General features: G+C 45.3%; 1 protein-coding gene across 5 annotated transcripts in view; it reads right to left on the bottom strand.

Moving 5' to 3' along the window:
• Positions 1–708: 708 nt before the first annotated feature.
• The window catches only part of DGCR2 (DiGeorge syndrome critical region gene 2), a 158,991-nt gene continuing 136,614 nt past the window's right edge, over positions 709–23,085 (bottom strand). For 4 of the 5 annotated variants that reach the window (XM_064272581.1, XM_064272583.1, XM_003422284.4 and 1 more), the window contains 3 exons: positions 7,255–7,407; positions 5,640–5,876; positions 709–3,338 (listed from right to left, as the gene is read on the bottom strand). In XM_064272581.1, the coding sequence (XP_064128651.1) occupies positions 3,082–3,338; positions 5,640–5,876; positions 7,255–7,407 (647 nt within the window). In that variant the 3' untranslated portion in view covers positions 709–3,081. The remainder of the gene's footprint in view (positions 3,339–5,639; positions 5,877–7,254; positions 7,408–23,085) is intronic. The other variant, XM_064272584.1, reaches the window with a different exon arrangement.

Below are 23,085 nucleotides of genomic sequence, written 5' to 3'. Positions count from 1 at the left end.
GGAATGACATGCCAAGGTCACCAGCTGAGAAATTCACAGCACAGAGACCCGGCGGGGGGGCGGCCGGGGGAGGGGGGCTGAGCCTGAGTCCGACACCTTCCGGTCGCAGAGGCCGGCCCTGCAGGCCCGCCCCTTGAGGTGGTTGTCTCCTGGAACAAGGCCCTTCACTATGCGCCCGAAAGTGAGAATATTTATTCAAGCCGGAGGGGCGGGGCAGGCAGCCCCCGACCCTCTGAGACCTAAAGATGCCCCCGCTGGGGCCACAGGACAGGTTTGCAGGGGGCCCCCGGAAGGGCTTCGTGCCCTGGATGCTAAGGGGCAGCATACGGGAAATGGGGCTGTCCGTGTGTCACATAGGCCCCCCAAGTGCCTCCCCCGTGGAGGCCTATGTGACACACGGACAGATGGCCAGGCTGGCCAGTGCTGTCCTGCCTGCCATTTAGTGGACCCCATGCGAGTCAGCGACACTCAAGCCCCTTGGTCAAGAAGCCAGCACCTGAGCAGGGTTTGGAGCTAGGGTAGGGGGACAGAACCTGCCACCCTCACTGCTTAGTCCTTAAGCCAATGGCCTCAGGGGGTCTGCCTGATGCCCAAAACAGCTGCAAACCCTATGAGAGTCATGCAGGAAAGTGGGTGCCCCAGCCAACCCCCACCCCAGCCTGTGGGAGTTATGGGGGTTGGGTCACACCCAAGTACTGACCAAACCTCTTTCAGAACACAAATTTATTTGGCATTTGGATGAAATGGTTCTCGTATCATCTTAAGAAAAGGATTAGTGCCAACCCAACCAAAAATAAACCCAAACTAAAAACCCTTAGTGAAAGGAAAACATACAGAACAGGCAGAGACAATGTACAGTATCAAATTCCAGATCCACAGGCAGGTCAGAGAGCACCTGGTCTCAGATGCAGTGGCTCTGGGGCCTCCAACTCACAGGAACACAAGTTTCAGCAAGGGCTGGCCTTGGGGATTCATCAGACCCTGAAGTAAAGTCTTATCTTGCAAGAGGTGGCCGGTGGGAAGAAGCAAGGGCAGACGGTACACCCCCATGCTCTCCTTGCTCCCCTCACAGCTGCCTTCCAGCAGAGGGCACGGCTCTGGGACAGCCCCAGGTGCTGATGACCGGGTACCCAATAGTTGTTTGAGTACCTAGGGGAGGTCTGGCGAGGGGGAAGGAGACACTGGTAACTCTGGGAGGGAGCCCAGCAGAGGCAAGCCCACCTCCAAACCCCCAGGGCATGCTACAGGCCACCCCTTCCTCACTGACTCCCACACAGCCAGGTGGCCAACATCTTTCCGTCTCAGAAGGAAGCTTTCCAGTCTGACAGCTCTGGTAAGCCACCGTGCCTGTGCACAAGGCTGTCAGGTCTGGGTCAGGGACTCCCTGTGCTGTTCAGGCCAGGCCCCTGTGGGGCTGTTGGGTGGTCCCTCCAAGGCAGGCACGCTCAGAACCCTTGCTTGGCAACATCAAGACTGTGACAACTGCTCTGGAACTCGGCTTCCTGACAGAGCACACAGGGTTCTTGCTGTCTTTGGCGCCAGCATGGGTACGGGGCACAATTCACAAACGCAGATCAGCCCGTGGGTGAAGGACAAGCCTGCTCGGCAGGGCCTGCTTGTGTCAAGGATGGTAGGCTGCACAAGGACAGGCCAGCTCTCTGGAATCATTCTCTCATTCCATACAGGAAGGAAAACTGGTGGCTAATTCCAGATTGAGAGAATGTGCCTAGAACTGGACTGTGCCACGGAGGCCTGTCACCACAGATCCCCAGACTACACACTTCAGGGAAGGCTCCCTGTCACTGCTCATACCAGTCTGGGAAGATGGTGAGTGAAATAAGGAACAAGGGTCCTGTGGACTCCCCGTTCCAGTGCCCATGTAGGTGTGACACCCACTGTGAGCGGCCCTAACCAAGCTCCCGTTTACCACCACCACCTGTATGAACACGCATACACACAAGACAGGCGCGCACACAAAGAAAAGGTCCAGACATTCAACGTAGAAAAGGTATGGATGTGCTAAAAATCGCACAGAACACACTTCATCTCCTATCTCAGAAATGCTAGAGCCGACCCCCAGGCCACCGCCTGGTACTGCCAAGGAAGGCTGGGGGTGTCTGTACAAGTGACCGCCAGGCACTTGGCTCCAGCTGTTGTGGGGGTGTGCAAGGGGACTTTCAGGAGTTGGGAACAGCCTAGGATGTCTGTTTAAGCCACCCTCCCAAGACACAACCCTTTATGGCACAAACAAGGTGAGTAGGGGGAAGTTGGGCCCAGGACCAAGCCAACAGGAGGCAGGGCTCCAGGGTGCAGCAGATAGGAGTGGCTCAGGCCTGATCCCCAGCAGAGAGTCTAGGACCAGAACCTCCCAAGCACTGCCCAGGGCTTCAGCCAAACTGCAGAGCCTGGGAAGGAGGAGGGGAGAGACACAGCAATGCCAGGAGAGCAGGCAGAGAATTCACCCTCTTTCCATGCTCCATTCTCAGGGCCTTGGGTACTGGATCCCCAGGCCAGCCTCTAGCCCAGGGCAGGGTCACCGGACCATCCCCCAAGCAGCCATCGTTAGCACCCTCCAAGACTGCCTGCCCTGATGCAGACCCACTGCCCAAGCAATGCTGGCAGCCACCCCTAGCACCTGGAGCTGCCCTGGGCCCAGCAGTGTCTTGTGAGGCTCCCCCAGCTGGTAACCTGCTCCTCTTGATAGCACGCTGGAGAAGCAAGCTCACCAAAGACGAGTTTGATTTGGCCCCGGAGCGACGACCCCCAACAGCCTTTTGTCCCTACCTCTGGAACATGTGGTTTGAGCAAACTTTGTCTTTCTTCTGCCATTTAAAAAGAAAAAGACAGCGACCCAGAGCTATGCATGTTTGTGAAGCCCTCAAGGACTCTTGGTGGCACGTCCTTGCTCCCTGAAAGGCCAGTCTCTATGTACATACAGGTGCACGTACACATTTGGGTGGTATGGCAGCAGTGGAGCTGGGTCCAGGCTAAGCCCAAGGGCCCTGCAAGTCTCCCACAGGGGTTCGTGTTTTCTTGACAGCAAACGATGCTCACAGCCGTCGGGGGCGGCTAGGCTGCCCTCTACACCACGGTGTTGAGGGAATTGTGGCTGTGCAGGCCGCCCCCCAGCAGTGCCTCTGCCATCGGAGTGCACTCATTCTGGGTGGGGTTGGGGGGCACCAGCAGAGCGCTGCTGCTGTCGGCTGAGTCTTCCAGGTCTGCCAGAGGGGCCCCCACAGAGGGCAGAGACTGCTCCAGGTGCCGGGGTGAAGCTCCATCACTGCTGCTGTCCCCCAGGACTGGCGGGCTGGCTTCTGCTGGCTCAAAGGCATCGTCGTCTGCAGGGGGAGACAGAGGGCATCAGAGGTAGGGCTGGGGGCCTGGAATGGGGGAGCCTGGGGACATGCTTCCTGCCTGAATGCTCCCTCTGCTGCTGGGTGGGGTGGAAGCCCACCTGAACTGTTGGGACTCCGGGAGGGCCTGCTCCACGATGGCTCCTGCAGGACACACCCCTCCCCACGGCTGGGCACCCAGCATGTGCGAGGTGCAGGGGACAGCATGAGTAGGGCAGACATGGCTCCTGCCGTCACAGTGTACATGTGCAGGGAGACGCACTGATGGAGTCACCAAGTAGGACAAGAGGGCAAACTAACTCAGACTGACGGAATCTAAGACATGACAATCCATGTAGGCTCTGAAGCTCCTAGGCTGGGGCTGGAGGGAAAATATGCAGGGCGGGTGGGACAGACTGCACACACCCTGGCCAAGAACTGTGTCTGGAATGTGTGCGTCAGTGTGGGAGTCGGGCCAGAGCAGGCAGGGCCCTGCAAGCCATGCGGGCATCTGTAGAAAGTTCTGGTCTAACACGGGTCCTGTGGCAGGTCACTCGCTTCATTCATGACAGTTCCTGTTGCTAGGCTGTCTTTGATAATGTCTTTTTCTATGTCCCAAGGGCAGGGGTCAAATCCAAGTCTTTCCTGCCTCCCCAGACCACAGGTGAGCTGTACTGGCCGATTAAACGGACATAGGTGACTGAGACCATTCCCCTGGCAGCACCTGCCATCATGGATGAGGTCTGTGGGATACAGAGAGTGGCCACCAAACCGGGGCAGTGCCGGGAGTCACACTGCAGCGTGGGAACTCTCGTGGGAGCTCACATGTATGAGTCTGCATGTGCACACAGGGCATGAAGCAAAGGGAACACAGGCCGTGATGCCCCACACTGTACACCAGAGACAGGCCAATGAGTAAGACGCTCCACATTTCTTTGCAGACCAGTCCTGAAAGGAACTTTCCCCAGTATTCAGATGAGTAAATGGACTCAAGTAATCAGCCCAACATGGTAGCACTAGCTCCTCCTTCCACTTCACGGAGCTGCCTCCTGACCCGGGGCCTGGCGTGGTGGTGTCTCTTCACTCATCAGAGGGCATGCTTCTTTACAGCCCAGTGGCCAGCTCCTGGCACCTGGCTCTGGGTGGGCCTGGCCCTGCAGCCCTGGCTAGGAGGCTCTGAGCAGCCTCCCCCTCAACCACCATTGCCCTGCTCCCCACTCTCCACAGAGCCTGGCTGAAGGGGGTGTCCACAAAGGCTGTACAGCCAACAGTTGCTCAAGATGGAGAGGAAGAAGTGGTCCCTGGTCCCACTGGAGCCCTCTGCACCAATATGCCAGGGCAGGTGAGGGGCAGGGAGAACAGGGCTTGGCAGTGAGCATCGCCAGGCCCCTTCTGCACGACTTCCAGCAGTTCACCTGCATGTGCAACCCTTGGAGGAGCCAGCTGACAGGTGATGCACCTGCCCTGGAAAGAGCTTGCTCACAGACAGGCTGTGAAGTATAGAATCACCTTACAGAAAGCCATTTGGTCCTTCTTCTCGGTTCTTTAAAGCTGGTACCAACATCTGAGGCTAGTGAGTGAGGGCTGACCAGACCAAGAGGGACCACCTGGGGGCCAATGCCCACTAAGCCACATGAGGTCCTGAGCCCCAGATGGAGCTTCCTGGTTGGTAAGAGTTAAAATCTGCTTTTGGGAGGGTAGTGTATCCTTTTGGGACATGGAAGATTCGCGCTGTGACCCCTCCCAGACCTCACTGTATGAGTCTCTTTGTATCCTTTTTGGTTGTAAAAAATCTATAGTAAGTATAATATGCTCTCTGTGAGTTCTGTGAGTCATTCCAGCAAATTAACGAACCCAGAGGGGCTGGTGTCTGCCTGTCTGACATCTGAAAGCAAGTGTCCTTCTAAAGTGTGAGCTCTTACCCAGCTCTGGGTGGCTGGGCCTGTGAGAGAGTCAGGTGAGTAGCTGGTGATGAGGATGGAGAAGTGGGAAGGTGAGGACTGGATCCATTTCCACACTTTGGGAATCTCATTCATGCTGATCCTGACCACACAGTTAGCAATGAAGGTGGGACTTGCCCTTTACTTAGTGCACAGGTAATGCTGCCGGCGGCCCGGGGAAGGGTCTGCTCACTGCACTAGTCATAGTGCCGCCTTAAAGGGAAAACCAAAGAGAAGACATAGGGCAGAAAAAAGTGCAGGGGAGGAGATTACAGTTCTCTGGAGCTGCAGGGATCCCCGAGCCTTTGGCATGCATGCAGAAGGGTCAGATGATTCAGTGCCCTCTCCCTGGGGTATGGGCAGGTACCTGCAGGGTCAAAGAATACGCTGTCCGGGTTTATGGAGGCTTCATAGGGCGGCGGTGGGTCATCAGGCTGGTCAATATCTGGGTACTTATAAGCTGTGTAGGGCGGTGGAGGATCGTGGAAGTGGAAAGTCCCACCTTCCCCATCGTCTGAAAGATGCAGTGGTGTGAGCCCTGTGCCAAACCCATCCGGGCCATAGTCGAAGCCAGGGATCCTCCGGCCGAGGTTGAAGTGGTGTACTGTCAATCAAAAGTGGGAGACAAGACACAACCACGTCTCATGCAGGCCCGGGGCTGGCATCCCTGGATGGTGGCAGCAGTCGGCATACCACATGAGCGTCTGGTGCGCCAGGTGTCCCTGCCTCAGGCCTGCCCCTTCAGTGAGGGTGCTGGGCTTCCTTGCAGTCCCGACTCTGCATCCATCCAATCCAGCACCAAAGTTGGTCAGTTCTACAGCCAGGCCCCACTCAGGGCTGTCCACTGCCCCCAAGTGCCCTCACCATACCGTTCCCTTGCTAATGTGCCCCTGGGTGTCTAACCCTGATGACCTCTGGGGGTCTGCCCACCTGCAGCCCTATGAGCACTAAGGAAGCCTCAGGGGGAACTGGAAAGCCTCCCTGAGATTGCCTTCCTGGCCCATGGGGTGAGGGAGCAGGACCACAGTGATAAGGGGTCTTCAAACCCGACTGGTGTACCTGAGAGACATTCGGAGGCTCCCCTAAAAGCCATAGGCATGGTGTCCCCTCATGGGTCCCCCATCAGCACCCTGGTCACTTTGGTCCTGAGCTCCACACCCATCTGCCTGTCTGTACCATGCACTTCTTCCCCTGAGGGTGTGTGCAGGGACTGGGGACCTGGCCTCTGCGGAGGCACCTCTAGGGCTTGGGACTCTGCTAAAGAGCTCATCCTGAGGAGAGCAAACCATACTCTCTGCGGAGGCACCTCCAGGGCGTGGGACTCTGCTAAGGAGCTCATCCTGAGGAGAGCAAACCATACTCTCTCCACTATTTAGTAGCAACCAGTTTCTGCTGCTCCTCTTGGGCAGGCTCTGCCTCCTGGCAAGGAGCCCACACTCACTGCTCTGACTGTCACGAGAGATAAAATCACCAACTGGAATATGGCTGCTGCCCTCCTGCCTGTGAGGCCTTGGGGACAAAGGGGAAGGCAGATGCCCAGGGTGCAGCTGGCACCACTCCTATGATCCCCACATGGCCTTGGCCTGTCTCTAATTTCAGCCCCCCTGGGCTGTTCCTTGAATGCCATGTGTCTGCTTCTCCAGAAGTACACCCAGTCTAGGAACAGGGCAGGGTAAAGGATGGTGCAATGCCCTGGAGTGCCTGTAACCACGGGAACAGAGTCCCACCTTTGAAGGCTGTGTTGAGGTGGGCCCCACACGCTCCTAGGGTCACACTATAACACCTACACCATGGCCACGCCCCTACAGACAGCTCCTTCTCCCTGACCCTCCCTGCGCCCACTCCTTCTGATCCCCTCCTAAAGGAGCCACCTGTACCACGCCTGATCTCAGACTCAGTTTTAGAGGGAGCCAAACCTGAGGTATGGGGAGACCCCAGGCTGCCTCATGGCCGTCATGAACAGGAGACCAGGGGGCACTCACAGTTTGCCCCAATCAAGGACTCGATGCGCTCGCGGCGCCTCTGGCGCAGCCGATGGACCATGAAGAGCAGCAGCGACAGGATGAGGAAGGAGGAGATGCAGCTGACGATCAGGCGCATTCCGCTGGCCATGGAGTCGAACAAGCTGCTGCCGTCTGTCACGGGGACAGAGGGAAACCGCCAGCTCTTAGAAAAGTCTCAGCAGGTGTGACACCATGAGCCCAACCCCCACGTGCTCAGCACTGGCAAGAAGGCCAAGAGAATTACGTGGAAAAGGCACGTTGATTCCCAGATACCTTGAATTTGACAATCTCTCAGGATAAATATTAGCAATAAAACAGTTCAAAATCAAGAATACTATAATAACATCAAAAGCAGAAAAGGGGGCTCATCATTTAGGAAGGACGTTACCAAACAGCTCCACGTGAGGCCCCCTTTTCTGGCTTCAGGCATCACGGGGGTGGCTGGGAACCCTGGCTTCCCTGCAGAGGCCACCCTGCCACACCCCTGGCCTGTATCTGTTGGGAAACTGAGCACCTTCATTTGGAGAGCTCCAGGCCTTGAAAGCATGCAAAGGTCCTGGACTGTCACATGAGCAAGAAAGCTGAGTCTTCCGTCCCAGGACAGATATTTCTAAGAAATCGGATGAGAGCAGTGTTCTGTGTGTTTACATCGTGCAGCTGGGGAGGGCACAGGGACACATCTGCAGGGGACCACAAACACACACACGCATACACCCTCCTGGGGCAGGGCCTACATACCGGCTGGCAAGGCCACTGCACACTCCTCCCTCACTCTTCACGGCAACTCTAAGTGCTGGGGAGACAAGCTGAGGGCAAAGTGTCAGCATTCTGTCCTCACTGAGCTTATAGTCGTGTGAGAGTGCAATAATGAAGTATATAGTTTTAAACTAAGGGAAGTGCTCTCAAAACAATGAAACAGGATAAAGGAACAAAAAGCAAAGGGGACGGAGACTTCTGGTTTTCCAGTCCGGCACATAAGGAGTTGGAAGTCTTTATCCAGTCCTCACAGCAAGAAGAAGCGGAAAAACTGAAAAATAACAGCTCTTCTTTGATGCCACAGAGAACTGTGGTCACAGGATAAGCTGGAGAGAAAGATACACTGATACAGAGAATTGCCACTGACCAAAGCAGAAACTGCTGCTGCTGGACCCAGCATCACGTAGGAACACTTAAAGGGTAACTGACTGATTGCTGGGGACTGAGAGACTAGCTCGAGAAATAAAAACTTCTGGAGGGCCAGTCTTGGCGGGGGTGGGGGGGAGGCATACTTTCAAGAGTTTCACTTCCCGAAGACCCACCAGGTTCCCACTGTGAAGCTCAGAGAAAAGTACTCATGGTTCTGGCAGATGAAGGGGAAAGTAACCACTTTGAAGCAGTGCTCTATTCTCAACAGCCTGCTCTCACTGGAAAATAAAGAGCCTAACTAACATGGGTTTTATCAGAGCCTAATAAAAAAAAAAAGTTTTTTTTTTTTTTTTTTAAACCAACATTGAAAAAGGGAAATATCCAACTCCAGCCCCTGCACCTTACCTAAAAAAACCTAGTGCCTTACATGTGAGGAAAGAGAATTACCAAACTCCAGCTCCCTTCTAGCCTTCCTGTTCCTGTCTCACCTAAGGGGTAAAAAAAAAGGGGTAGGGGGGAAAAAAAAAACTGTGAGAAGCACTAAGATACAATCCAGGGAAACAGGCTCACTAAGAGACCTAATCATAGGATTATAAACTCTTCCCCTCCCCCACACCTTACCACCACATCAACATCAATAAGGCTTTACAGGAGATTCCAACTGAAAGTTTATTTTCTTTTACCTGTTATATCATGTCTGACTATCAACAAATATTACAAGGCATGCTAAAAGACAAAAATCACAGTTTAAGGAGATAGGGCAAGCATCAGAAACAAACTCAGATATGTCAGAGATTTTGTATTTATCAGTCCAGGAATTTATGATAATTATGACATATTAATGGTTCTAATGAAAAAGAATGGACAACATGCAAGAACTGGTGGGTAATGTAAGCAGAGAGATGGAGATTCTAAGAAAGAATCACAAAGAAATGTTAGAAATCAAAAGCACTTTTGTAAAAGATATGAAAACTGCCATTTGATAGGCTCCTCAGTAGACCAGACATAGCCACAGAAATCATCACTGATCTTTGAAGATCTGTCAGTAGAAACTCCTCGAACTAAAAGCAAAGAGAAAAAAGACTAGGGGGAAAGAAAAGAACAGAACATTAAAGAACCGTGGGACAATTAATTACAAAAGGTGTAACATGCTTAATGGGACTACGAGAAGGAATAAAGAGAAAGAAACAGAGGAAATATTTGAAGTAATATTGGCTGAAAGTTTCCTAAAGTTGTTAACAGACAAAAAAACCAAAGATCCAGGAAGCTCAGAGAATGCCAAGCAGAATACCAAAAAAACTACACTGATGTATATATCATATTCAAACTGAAGATAATCAAAAGACAAAGAAAAAAATCTTGAAACAAGACAGAGGAAAGAAACATCTTACAAAGATAACAATTACATCAGACTTCTACTTAGAAACCATGCAAGCGAGAATGGAGTAAAATATTAAAAAAAAAAAAAAGAAAAAAAAAAACAACCTAAAATTCTGTATCCACTGAAATTATCCTTCACAAATGAAGAAGAACATCCAAATCTTAAAGGAAGTAAAACTATCTCTGCCCACAGATGACATGATCCTAACCAAAAAACCAAAACCAAACCCACTGCCGTTGAGTCGATTCGGACTCGTAGCGACCCTACAGGACAGAGTAGAACTGCCCCATAGAGTTTCCAAGGAGCGCCTGGCGGATCTGTACTGCTGACCTCTTGGGGAGCACTTACATGATCCTGTATCGGGAAAATTCCAAACAATCACAGGAAAGCTACTAGAGCAATGCTTCAGGTTACAAGATCAATACGCAAAAATCAGTTGTTTCTATACACCAGCCAACGAACAATCTGAAAAGGAAATTAAGAAAACAATTCCGTTTACAGTAGTATCTAAAAGAATAACATACTAAGGAATAAACTTAACCAGGGAGGTGGTGAAAGACTCGTACACTGAAAACTATAAAACTTTGCTGAAAAAATTTTAAAAGAGACCTAAACAAATGGAAAGATAATCCATGTTCATTGATTGGAAGAATTAACATTGTTGAGATGTTAATTCTACCCAAAATGATCTATAAATTAAACGCAAACCCTACCCAAATTCCAAAAGACTTTTTTGCAGATATGGAAAAGCCAATCCTCAAATTACAATGGAATTTTAAGGAACCCCTGATGGATAAAACAATCTTGAAAAAAGAAAAACAAAGTAGGAGGACTCACACTTCTCAATTTCAAAATTTATAACAAAAAGTTACAGTAATCAAAATAGTGTGGTAGGTACTGGCCTAAAGACAGGCATACAGACCAAGGGAATAGAACTGAGAGTTTAGAAATAGACCCATTTATCTATGGCCTACTCATTTTCAATAAGGGTATCAGGTCCATTCAATGAGGAAACAATAGTCTGTCCAACAAATGGTACTGGGACAACTAGATCTCTACCTGCAAAAGATGAACCTGGACCCCCCTACTTCACATCATATATGACAATTAACCCAGAATATATCAACAACCTAAATATAAGAACTAAAACAACAACAACAAAATTCTTAGAACATAGGAATAAATGTTCAGGATCTAGTTTTGACAATAAACTCTTAGATAGGACACCAAAAGCATGAGCAACAAAAGGAAAACAATTGGACTTGAAAATTAAAAACTTCTGTGCATTAAACAACATTAAGAAAATGAAAACACAATCTAAAGAATGGGAGAAAATATTTGGAAATCATGTCTCTGGATAAGGGTTTAATATCCAGAATATATGAAGAACTCCTACAACTCAACAACAAAAAATGGGCAAAAGACTTTAATGAAGTTTTCTCCAAAGAAGATATACAAATGGCCAATAACAAATAAAAAGATGTTCAACATCATTAGCCATCAGGGAAATGCAAATCAAAACCACAATGAGGTACTAATTCACACCCACCAGAATGGGTATTATCAACAAAACAGAAAATAACAAGTGCTGATGAGGATGTGGAGAAATTGGGGCTCTCATCCATTGTTCGTGAGTCTGTAAAATGGTACAGCTGCTGTGGAAAAGTTTAGCAGCTCTTCAAAAAGTTAAACACAGAATTACTATATGACCCAGCAAGTCCACTCCTTAATACATATGCCCAGAAGAACTGAAGGCAGGGACTCTAACATACATGCACACCAGTGTTCACTGCAGCATTATTCACAATAGACAAATGGTGGAAAAAACCTAAGTGTCCAACAACAGATGAATGGATAAACAAAATGTGGTACATACATACAATGGAATATTACCCAGCCATAGAGAGAAATGAAAACGGAAGTCACACACACATACAAAAAAAAAAAAAAAAACCAAACAAGGGCAACAAATAGAAAGCAGTTACAAATAATGGTAGACATTAATTCCATAATATTAATAATCACTTTAAATGTGAATGGTCTAAATATACCAATAAAAGACAGAAATTATCAGAGTAGATAAAAAACCAAACCCAACTACATGTTGTCTACAAGAAATCCACTTTAAATACAAAGACACAGACAGATTAAAATAAAAGGGATGGACAAAGATATACCATGCTAATATTAATCAAAAGAAAAGTGTAGTAGCTATATTAATTTCACACAAAGCAGATTTAAGAGCAAAGAAAATTATCAGGGATAAAGAGGAGCATTACATAAAAGGGTCAACACTCCAAGAAGACCTAACAATCCTTAATGTGTATGTCCCAAACAAGAGCGTCAAAATATGTGAGGTAAAAACTGATAGAACTTCAAGTAAAGACAGATAAATCCACTATTATAGTTGGAGACTTCAACACTCCTCAGAAATTCAGTTAGGACATAGGTGAACTTAATATTAAGCATCATCAATCAACTGGAGCTAACTGACATTTACAGAATGCCTCATCCAACAACAGCCAGACTACACATTCCTCTCAACCTCAAATGGAACATTCACCAAGACAGACCATATTCTGGGCCATAAAACACATCTTAACAAATTTAAAAGTATAGAAATCATACAAAGTATGCTCTCAGACCACAACAGAATTAAACTAGAAATCAGAAACATAAAGATAAGCTAGAAAATCACATAATATTTGGAAACTAAACAACACACACTTCTAAATAACACATGGGTCAAAGAATTTTCAAGAGAAATGAAAAATATCTTGAATTAAATGAAAATGAAAACGCAACTTATCTGAATTTGTGCACTGAAGCTATAACAGTGCTCAATGGAAAATTTACAGCATTGATTTACAGCATTAGATAAGAAAAAGGATCTAATATCAACAACCTAAGCTTCCGAAACCTTAGGAAATTAGAAAAAAAGAGCAAATTACATCCAAAGTAAGCAGAAAACAAGGAAAAAAAAAAAATTAGAGTGAAATTAAGAGAGCCCCCACAGTGCTACATTAAAAATCCTATTTCCTTTGCTTGGCTTCCTATCCCCCAGCTTTGCACTTGAATTCTGTTTTTATGTAAACCCCACTGCACCCGCATTGTATGATTAAGAATGTTGCTGCTCACAGGGAGGAGGCGGGGCCAAGATGGCTGACTAGGTAGAAGCTACCTCGGATCCCGCTTGCAACAAAGACTCAGAAAAACAAGTGAGTCGATCACATACATGACAATCTACGAACCGTGACCATCAAACACAGATCTAAAATGTTCACCTGAGTGACAGGGGAGAGAAAAGCTGTGCCCTGAAGCAGCGACCGCCTCTGGAACTGGCGTCCCGCTCCAGTCTTGAGCCCTTGTGGTTCCCTGGTGCAGAGTGGCGGGACTGATTGCAGCTTGCTGAGTTGGGGCAGGCACCCGAACCCCTAGCCCCCGGGGGTAACCTCGGTAGAAACTCAGCTAGCGTAAGAAGGCTGCACACTGACGCGCCTAACGAGAGAACGAGCAACCACGGGGAAGCAGCGACTGTTTTCGGAGCCTGGAGCCAGCATCCCGGTCAGAAAACCTTGGCGCCAGACTTTGGACTGGGCACAGGGCAGCTGAACACGGCTTCCTGAGACGGCCCAAACATGGGACGCAGCCCTAGCCCCCTGAAGTGACCTTGGGGGAAGCCCAGCCAGCGCTGCCTGCAACGCGGCTGACAGGAGGAGAAGTCACTGGGAGGCAGCGACTGGTTTTGGAGCCTGGAGTACGGTGTCCCAGCAAGGGAACCTTGGCGCTGGGCTTTGGACTGGGAGTGGAGGAGCTGACCACGGCTTCTGAGAGAGAACAAGCATGGGACACGGACCTGACCCTCGGGGGCAATCTCGACCCAGCCAACGCACACAGGCTACATACCCCTCGGGAATCTCAGATAAAATAGTCATCTCCAAGCAAGATAAGTAACTGTCTATATTCCTGGGTGCTACTCTCTCCTATCTATCTGATCCCTCCCCTCCCTGCCCCAGGCAGCTTCATTAACATTGGAATTTCCTGGGCCAGGGAGTGCCCTGGCCTGGATAGCTTCACTGCAGAGTTCTACCAAACTTTCAGAGAAGAGTTAACACTACTACTACTAAAGCTATTTCAAAGCATAGAAAATGATGGAATACTACCTAACTCATTCTATGAAGCCACCCTATCCCTGATACCAAAGCCAGGTAAAGACACCACACAAAAAAGAAAATTACAGACCTATATCCCTCATGAACACAGATGCAAAAATCCTCAACAAAAATCTAGCCAATAGAATTCAACAACATATCAAAAAAATAATCCACCATGACCAAGTGGGATTTATACCAGGTATGCAAGGTTGGCTCAATATTAGAAAAACCATTAATGCAATCTACCATATAAATAAAAAAGACAAAAACCACATGATCTTATCAATTGATGCAGAAAAGGCATTTGACCTAGTCCAACACCCATTCATGGTAAAAACTCTCAGCAAAATAGGAAATAAAGGAAAATTCCTCAACATAATACAAAGCCAACAGCCAACATCATTCCAAATGCAGAGAGCCTGAAAGCATTTCCCTTGAGAACAGGAACCAGACAAGGATGCCCTTTATCTCTTCTCTTATTCAACATTGTGCTAGAGGTCCTAGCCAGAGCAATTAGGCTAGACAAAGAAATAAAGGGCATCCGGATTGGCAAGGAGGAAGTAAAATTATCTCTATTTGCAGATGACATGATCTTATACACAGAAAACCCTAAGGAATCCTCCAGAAAACTACTGAAACTAATAGAAGAGTTCAGCAGAGTCTCAGGTTACAAGATAAACATACAAAAATCACTTGGATTCCTCTACATCAACAAAAAAGAACATCGAAGAGGAAATAACCAAATCAATACCATTCACAGTAGCCCCCAAGAAGAGAAAATACTTAGGAATAAATCCTACCAAAGATGTAAAAGACCTATACAAAGAAAACTACAAAGTACTAGTGCAAGAAACTAAAACGGACCTACATAAGTGGAAAAACATACCTTGCTCATGGATAGGAAGACTTAACATAGTAAAAATGTCTATTCTACCAAAAGTCATCTATATATACAATGCACTTCCGATCCAAATTTCAATGACATTTTTTAAAGTGATGGAGAAACAAATCATCAACTTCATATGGAAGGGAAAGAAGCCCCGGATAAGTAAAGCATTACTGAAAAAGAAGAAAGTGGGAGGCCTCACTCTACCTGATTTCAGAACATATTATACAGCCACAGTAGTCACAACAGCCTGGTACTGGTACAACAACAGGCACATAGACCAATGGAACAGAACTGAGAACCCAGACATAAATCCATTCACATATGAGCAGCTGATATTTGACAAAGGCCCAGTGTCAGTTAACTGGGGAAAAGATAGTCTTTTTAACAAATGGTGCTGACATAACTGGATATCCATTTGCAAAAAAATGAAACAGGACCTATACCTCACACCATGCACAAAAACTAACTCCAAGTGGATCAAAGACCTGAACATAAAGACTAAAACGATAAAGATCATGGAAGAAAAAATAGGGACGTTAGGAGCCCTAATACAAGGCATAAGCAGAATACAAAACATTACTAAAAATGACAAAGAGAAACCAGATAACTGGGAGCTCCTAAAAATCAAACACCTATGCTCATCTAAAGACATCACCAAAAGAGTAAAAAGACCACCTACAGACTGGGAAAAAATTTTCAGCTATGACGTCTCCGAACAGCGCCTGATCTCTAAAATCTATGAGTCTGTTAAAACTCAACCACAAAAAGACAAGCCACCCAATTAAAAATTGGGCAATGGATACGAACACGCACTTCACTAAAGAAGATATTCAGGCAGCTAACAGATACATGAGAAAATGCTCTTGATCATTAGCCATTAGAGAAATGCAAATTAAAACTACGATGAGATTCCATCTCCAACAGGGCTGGCATTAATCCAAAAAAACACAAAATAATAAATGTTGGAGAGGCTGCGGAGAGATTGGAACTCTTACGCACTGCTGGTGGGAATGGAAAATGGCACAACCACTTTGGAAATCGATTTGGCGCTTCCTTAAAAAGCTAGAAATAGAACTACCATAGGATCCAGCAATCCCACTTCTTGGAATATATCCTAGAGAAATGAGAGCCTTTACACGAACAGATATATCCACACCCAGGTTTACTGCAGCACTGTTTACAATAGCAAAAAGCTGGAAGCAACCAAAGTGTCCAAGGATGGATGAATGGTTAAATAAATTATGGTATATTCACACAATGGAATACTACACATCGATAAAGAACAGTGAGGAATCTGTGAAACATTTCATAACATGGAGGAACCTGGAAGGCAGCATGCTGAGTGAAATTAGTCAGAGGCAAAAGGACAAATACTGTATAAGACCACTATTATAAGATCTTGAGAAATAGTATAAACTGAGAAGAGCACATTCTTTTGTGGTTAAAAGAGGGGGGAGGGAGGGAGGATGGGAGAGGGTTATTTACTGATTAGATAGTAGAGAAGAACTACTTTAGGTGAAGGGAAGGACAATACTCAATACAGGGAAGGTCAGCTCGACTGGACCAAAAGCAGGGAAGTTTTCTGGATAAACTGAAGGCTTCGAGGGTCAGCAGAGCAAGGGTGGGGGTTTAGCGACTATGGCTTCAGGTAACATCTAAGTAAATTAGCAGAATAAATTCTATTAAGAAAACATTCTGCATCCCACTTTGCAGTGTGGCGTCTGGGGTCTTAAATGTTAACAAGAGGCCATCTAAGATGCATCAGTTGGTCTCAACCCATCTGGATCAAAGGAGAATGAAGAACACCAAGGTCACACGATAACTATGAGCCCAAGAGACAGAAGGGACCACATGAACTAGAGACTTACATCATCCTGAGACCAGAAGAACTAGATGGTGCCTGGCCACAACCAATGACTGCCCTGACAGGGAGCACAATAGAGAACCCCTGAGGGAGCAGGAGAACAGTGGGATGCAGACCCCAAATTCTCATAAACAGACCAGACTTAAGGGTCTGACCGAGACTAAAAGAATCCCAGTGGTTATGGTCCCCAAACCTTCTGTTGGCCCAGGATAGGAATCATTCCCGAAGACAACTCATCAGACATGGAATGGACAATGGGTTGGAGAGAGATGCTGATGAGCAGTGAGCTACCTGTATCAGGTGGACACTTGAGACTCTGTTGGCATCTCCTATCTGGAAGGGAGATGGAAGGGTATAGAGGGTTAGTAACTGGCAAAAGGGTCACAAAAGGATAGACTAGAAGGAGGGAGCAGGCTGACTCATTAGGGGGAGAGTAAATGGAAGTATAGTAAGGTGTATATAAGTTTATATGTGAGAGACTGACTTGATTTGTGAACTTTCACTTAAAGCACAAAAAAAAAAAAAAAAAGAATGTTGCTTGATGTAACTTGTTTGAACTCTCTACTCGTAAACCTCTTAAAAGTAACTTTCCTGCCCACCCTTGGGGAGCAGTCTGGGTGGCAGCAGCTCTAACTGATTCCTTTTCCTTGTACAATGAAATACAGGTACCTTTCCTGTTCTCCCACCTCGGTCTCTCATTTATTTATTTTTATTACAACTCATGCCAAGCAAAAACCTGGGGTTTCTACCCTGTCAAGCCAGCAAGGAGCCACCTGCTCAGTTCCTGAGGTAGATGCGAAAACAGACTGGAACTGGTATCTGGTGCCACCAGATTTCCCGTGGAGACCTTGGATCAACTCTGAAAGCCAATCCCCCTGGGACCCAAACAATGGCTCTGTGGAGACACAAAACTTGCTTGGGTTGTTTGGTAAGTACCTAGGTAAGGCCTTAGTGGAAACCCTGGTGGCATAGTGGTTAAGAGCTACAGCTGCTAACCAAGAGGTCAGCAGTTCAAGTGCACCAGGAGTTCCCTGGAAACCCTGTGGGGCAGTTCTATTCTGTCCTATAGGGTCGCTATGAGTCAAAATTGACTCGATGGCATTGGGTTTGGTTTTTTTTTTTGGTAAAGCCTTAGAAGAGTCCCAAGAAGCGGGAAAACTTGACCATTGAGGGCATTAAGAATCTGAGGTTATTTGGTAAATAACAGGGTATTTCCTAGGTAAGGCCTTAGAAGAGTTCCAAGAAGCAGGAGGAATTGACCGCTGAGGGCATAGAAGGCTCAGGTACATGTTAAATTGGTGCACTGGATTAGGTTGTGTGAGTGTAAAGTATGTGTATCCAGAGAATGGGGAATATTTGAGGGATCCCAAAATGAGGCCCACTAAGATACATCCTTAAGAGCTGGGAACAGAGACTTGGACAGACATGGCTCTGGCAACATGTTTGTCCTTTTCCTACTTTTGCCTCTTTAAATATATGCCAAATAAAACCTTTCTTTTTGCTTTACTAAACTCTGCAGTGTTTTCACCCGACAAGAGTTAATGGTGTAGTTGTTGCTGGGAATCTAAAACCACGAATCCAGTTGACCTCAAGGAGACCTGGACTGTGGAGCAGAAGCTGGCAAAAAAAATAAAATAAAAAGTCCGATTTCCTGGGCCCACACGTTTGCACTCCCTGTCCCTTCAACACGGATGGGGTGAGTGCCCTCGGAAAACAAGCCTTCACTTATTCTTTTTGTTCCCTTTCCCATGTTTTCTTAAGCTTTGTTTGGCATATTTGTTTTGAAAACCAGTTGTTTGATTAAGGAGACTCTTAGATTTTTGCTTGATCATGTGGTTAAGAGTAATATCTAGTAACTCTTGATGAACTGAGTTTACTGTTGAGATACAGGCGTTTGAAACTTTAAAGAGGTAATTCTATTTTCAAACAGCTCTGAGCCACTATAAGCTGCAAAAATTCGGGCATGTGTCAACCAGTAAAAGCTATCAGGGTGGTCGCCAACGCTCACCATGAGGATAGGATAAAGTGGTCACGTGGCGTTCCTTGTTAGAATTTTTTCTGTGACTCAGAATATCTGGAAAACAGTGCCCTGTTTTGCCAAATTCGCAGGGGGAAGGTGGCAGCTCCTGAAGTGTTTTGCCAAATTTACTGGGAGAAGTGGTAGCTCCTGACCTGTGTTATGAAATTTGAAGGGAGAAGTGGTAGCTCCGGTACCTTTTTTTTATGATACAGTTTTTCAATAAAAATCACAATGTTAAAATTAAAATCATCAATAGCTACTTTAAAGTACTTTCCAAACAGGAGGAGCAGGTATATTTAAGGTCTAAAATAAGAGACTAGGTCCCTAGCCAGCAGAATGAATTAAGTTCAAAAAGAAGGAAACCAAAAGCTTGAACCTTAGAGCTTAGCACCTTTGATAAATGCTCCTGGATTCTTCCCTACACTACGGAGACACTGGTTTAGGGTCCACATTTAAAAATGCTATAAACTGAATATACTAGAAGTAATGTGGTATTTCAGCGACTACTTTGGGAAAATGAGCTTTTACTTGTGCTGTCTTTTCCTTTTGGGAGAACTTTTGCTTGATGCTCAGTTTTTGTCAAAGGGTCTAATATTCCTCCACCTGAGGCTCTGGCAACTTGGTAGGTTTTATCTAAAACCTGTTTTTTTTTTTTTCTTGCGAACTGAGTCAAGAGAGTGGGGGTGTGGCAAGATCAGACCTCCCCAGCCACCAGTCTTGGTAGCCAAGAATGGATGGATTCATTTACAAAACTGCTAAATGGCTTTGCTATTTACTGGGTAAACAGCCTTTCAAAATGCCTGTGTGGTTGTTAGGTGCCCTCAAGTCCGTTCTGAATCATAGCAACCATATGTACCACAGAACAAAACACTGCCCAATCCTGAGCCATCCTCACAATCACTGTTATTACATGAGTCCATGGTTGCAGCCAGTGTGTCAATCGACCTCGCTGAGGGTCTTCCTCTTTTCCGCTGACCATGTACTTTACCAAGCACATGTCCTTCTCCGGGGACTAATCCCTCCTGACAACATGTCTCGCCATCTTTGCTTCTAAGGAGCATTCTGGTTGTACTTCTTCCAAGACAGATTTGTTTCTTTTGGCAGTCCATGGTATATTCAATATTCTTTGCTAACACCACAATTCAAAGGCGTCAATTCTTTTTCAGTCTTCCTTATTCATTGTCCAGCTTTCACATGCATATGATGCAACTGAAATTACCATGGCTTGGGTCAGGCGCAACTTAGTCTCCAAGATGACATCTTTGCTTTTCAACACTTTTTTGAGGTCCTTTGCCCCAGATTTACCCAGTGCAATGCATCTTTTTGATTTCTTGACTGATGCTTCCATGGGTGTTGATTATGGATCCATGTAAAATGAAGTCCTTGACAACTTCAATCTTTTCTCTATTTATTATGATGTTGCTTATTGGTCCAGCTATGAGGATTTTTGTTTTATGTTGAGGTGTAATCCATACTCTAAGGGTGTGGTCTTTGATCTTCATCAGTAAGTGCTTCAAGCCCTCTTCACTTTCAGCAAGCAAGGTTATGTCATCTGCACAACGTAGGCTGTTAATGAATTATCCTCCAATCCTGATGCCCCGTTTTTCTTCATTAGTCCAGCTTCTCAGATTATTTGCTCAGCATACAGACTGAATAGGTATGGTGAAAGGATATAACCCTGACACACACCTTTCCTGACCTTAAACCACGCAGTATCCCCTTGTTCTGTCTTAATGACTGCCTCTTGATCTATGTACAGGTTCCTCATGAGCACAATTAAGTGTTCTGGAATTCTCATTCTTCACAATGTTTTCCATAATTTGTTATGATCCACACAGTCGAATGCCTTTGCATAGTCAAAAAAAACACAGGTAAACATCCTTCTGTTATTCTCTGCTTTCAGCCAGTATCCATCTGACACCAGCAATGATATCCCCTGTTCCACGACCTCTTCTGAATCTCGCCTGAATTTCTGGCAGTTCCCTGTGAATATACTGTTGCAGCCACTTTTGAATGATCTTCAGCAAAATTTTGCTTGCATGTGATATTAACAATATTGTTCAATAATTTCCACCTAGACCAACTTAAACATATGCAAATGAATTGGGATGACCCAATCTTGTCTTCCATGAGTCAAGAGAGTAAAGGGTGGGACAAGATCAAGCCTCCCTAGTGTCCAGTCTCTGAAGTTATATAGTTCCAGGGATGCTTTTTAAAGAGGCCTTCCAACTGAGTGAAGACTTTTTTACGACAAAAGAAAATAAGAAAAAAACTGTTGCTGTACTATAAAAACCAAAAATTAGAAAAATCTCAATCATAAAAGAACTGTAAACAAGTTCTATCGTAAGAGAACTCTAAAAAGCAAGAAATAAAAAAATCACCTAAAATGAACTAAAAAAAAAAATGTTTCCACCCCTAGCCAGAGATAAGGTTATATCCATCCCAATGAACTGGTGAGTTGAACAGAAACTTCGTGATTTCCAAAGCTGGTTGATAAAATCTTTAAGGGCTAAAATTAAATTGGGAAAATAGTATTGGAATGTTTGAACACACATCATTTCAACAATTATTTTTTATGGTATACAAAGCTTAAAATCATTTCCAAGACCTTTTAGGTAATTTTCAGATATTAAATTGAGTAAATAGATATGCGTCATAATTTAAGTTTATACACTTCTGCTTTTTATAGCACACACACACAAAAAGATATATATATATATATTTATTTTGGTCTGCTAATGAGTGTGTTCATTTTTGCCTTTTTAAAAACATGTACTATAAGAAATATAGAACAAAGACAACGTTTAAGAGGTTTATTTAAAAAGAACTTTAATATGGTCAAAAGTTTTATCTGTCTGACTAAAGTTTAATGGTTTAATTTATGAGATTTTTCAGGGCTTTAATGTTAAATAATATGTAAAACAAAGAATTGGGTTTCTCACTGTTAAAATAACAAAAATTTTCTTTGATTTCAGAGTTAGAGGGTTTTTATTCTTTGTATAATCTGCCTCGAAGACAAGGTTCAGCCTCTCATTAAAATAAAATTACTGAGTCAAAAACCAAGCCACACGGCTTGGGGCGGGGGGGGGGGGGATTTATACAAAGGAAAGGTTTATTTACTATGTTACAAATTACATGGAATGTGTGTAGTCAAAATCAAGGGAAACACCTGATTCTCTTGGGATCAAAATTTGTATGTATTTCCTCTTATGTTTTTGCCTAATATTAGACAGCAAATGCATAATATTATGTCATAATTTTAATATTATTTATTGCTAACTTAGCCAAAACTTTGTTTTTTTAAAATCTAGCATCAAAGCCAATGGTTTGACTGGGACACTCACATCGTTTATCTATGAAGTCTTTTTTATTACTATTCAGGTATTTAGAGACTTGATAATCTTGGCATATCCTGACTATACGGTTATTATGTCTCAAAATTATTATACAGTGTATTGTATCTGAAGCTCTTTGAAAATAAGGTAATCATTATATTAAAAAAAAACTTTTGTCTAAAACTTATTAAACTGACTTTATTTGGTTCTGAATTTTTTATAATTGAGAGTATTATGTTTATAAATTTTTCATGGCCATATTAAGATTTATTATCTGCAGGTAAGTTTTTACTTTGCTGATTTGCTGAAAACGCTTGACCAAAATATCTCAACAAAAAGATGGACTACATCAGACTTATGAAAAGAACGGTAACTTGACTAAACCAAGATTTTCCAAAACTCTTATGTAGAAGCTGACGAGTTCACAGACTGCAGCTGATTCGGAATCATATGGAACAGAAATTAACTACATAAGACTGAGCAAAGGAATACTATGGGTTTTATGTAGGAATACTGCTGATGTTTTAAGGTCTTACTTTCTGGGTATAAGAAACCATTTTCCTTTCTCCTAATGGGTTTATTTTAACTCTTGAATTAGAAGTTCTTCTCTCATAAAAAAAAGTTTTGTGACACTTCTGCTTCTGAGAAATTGACCCATGACTGTTAACAGACAAACCAAGGAGGGGCAGCTTGCCCTTTAGAAGAACACTTAGTATGTTTTAAACAGGTTAACTGAAGACTTCCGACAAGAGAGGTCCATCCTATATTATCTCGTTAATCATGTATTCTCTCATGAAAACCTGATTGTCACATGTGAATTTTTCTATACCTTCTGTTTCCTCTAGACAAACTTTATGTGCTCCTTATGGATAAAAATGTTTCTGTGCGGATATATGTTTCTCTACACGAGTTTAAATGATCCCTTTCCAACTGACGGTGAACCTATATGGGCAAACTCTTATTTAGATTCCTGGCGAATGCATGGGCGATGCACTTTGAGAACTTTAAGGTTACCTTTAGATATTCACAGTAATGATGCTAG

This window comes from Loxodonta africana, chromosome 19 (assembly GCF_030014295.1).
Source record: "Loxodonta africana isolate mLoxAfr1 chromosome 19, mLoxAfr1.hap2, whole genome shotgun sequence".
In the NCBI taxonomy this organism is placed as follows: Eukaryota; Metazoa; Chordata; class Mammalia; order Proboscidea; family Elephantidae; genus Loxodonta; species Loxodonta africana.
This window is presented reverse-complemented; position numbering and strand designations above follow the sequence as displayed.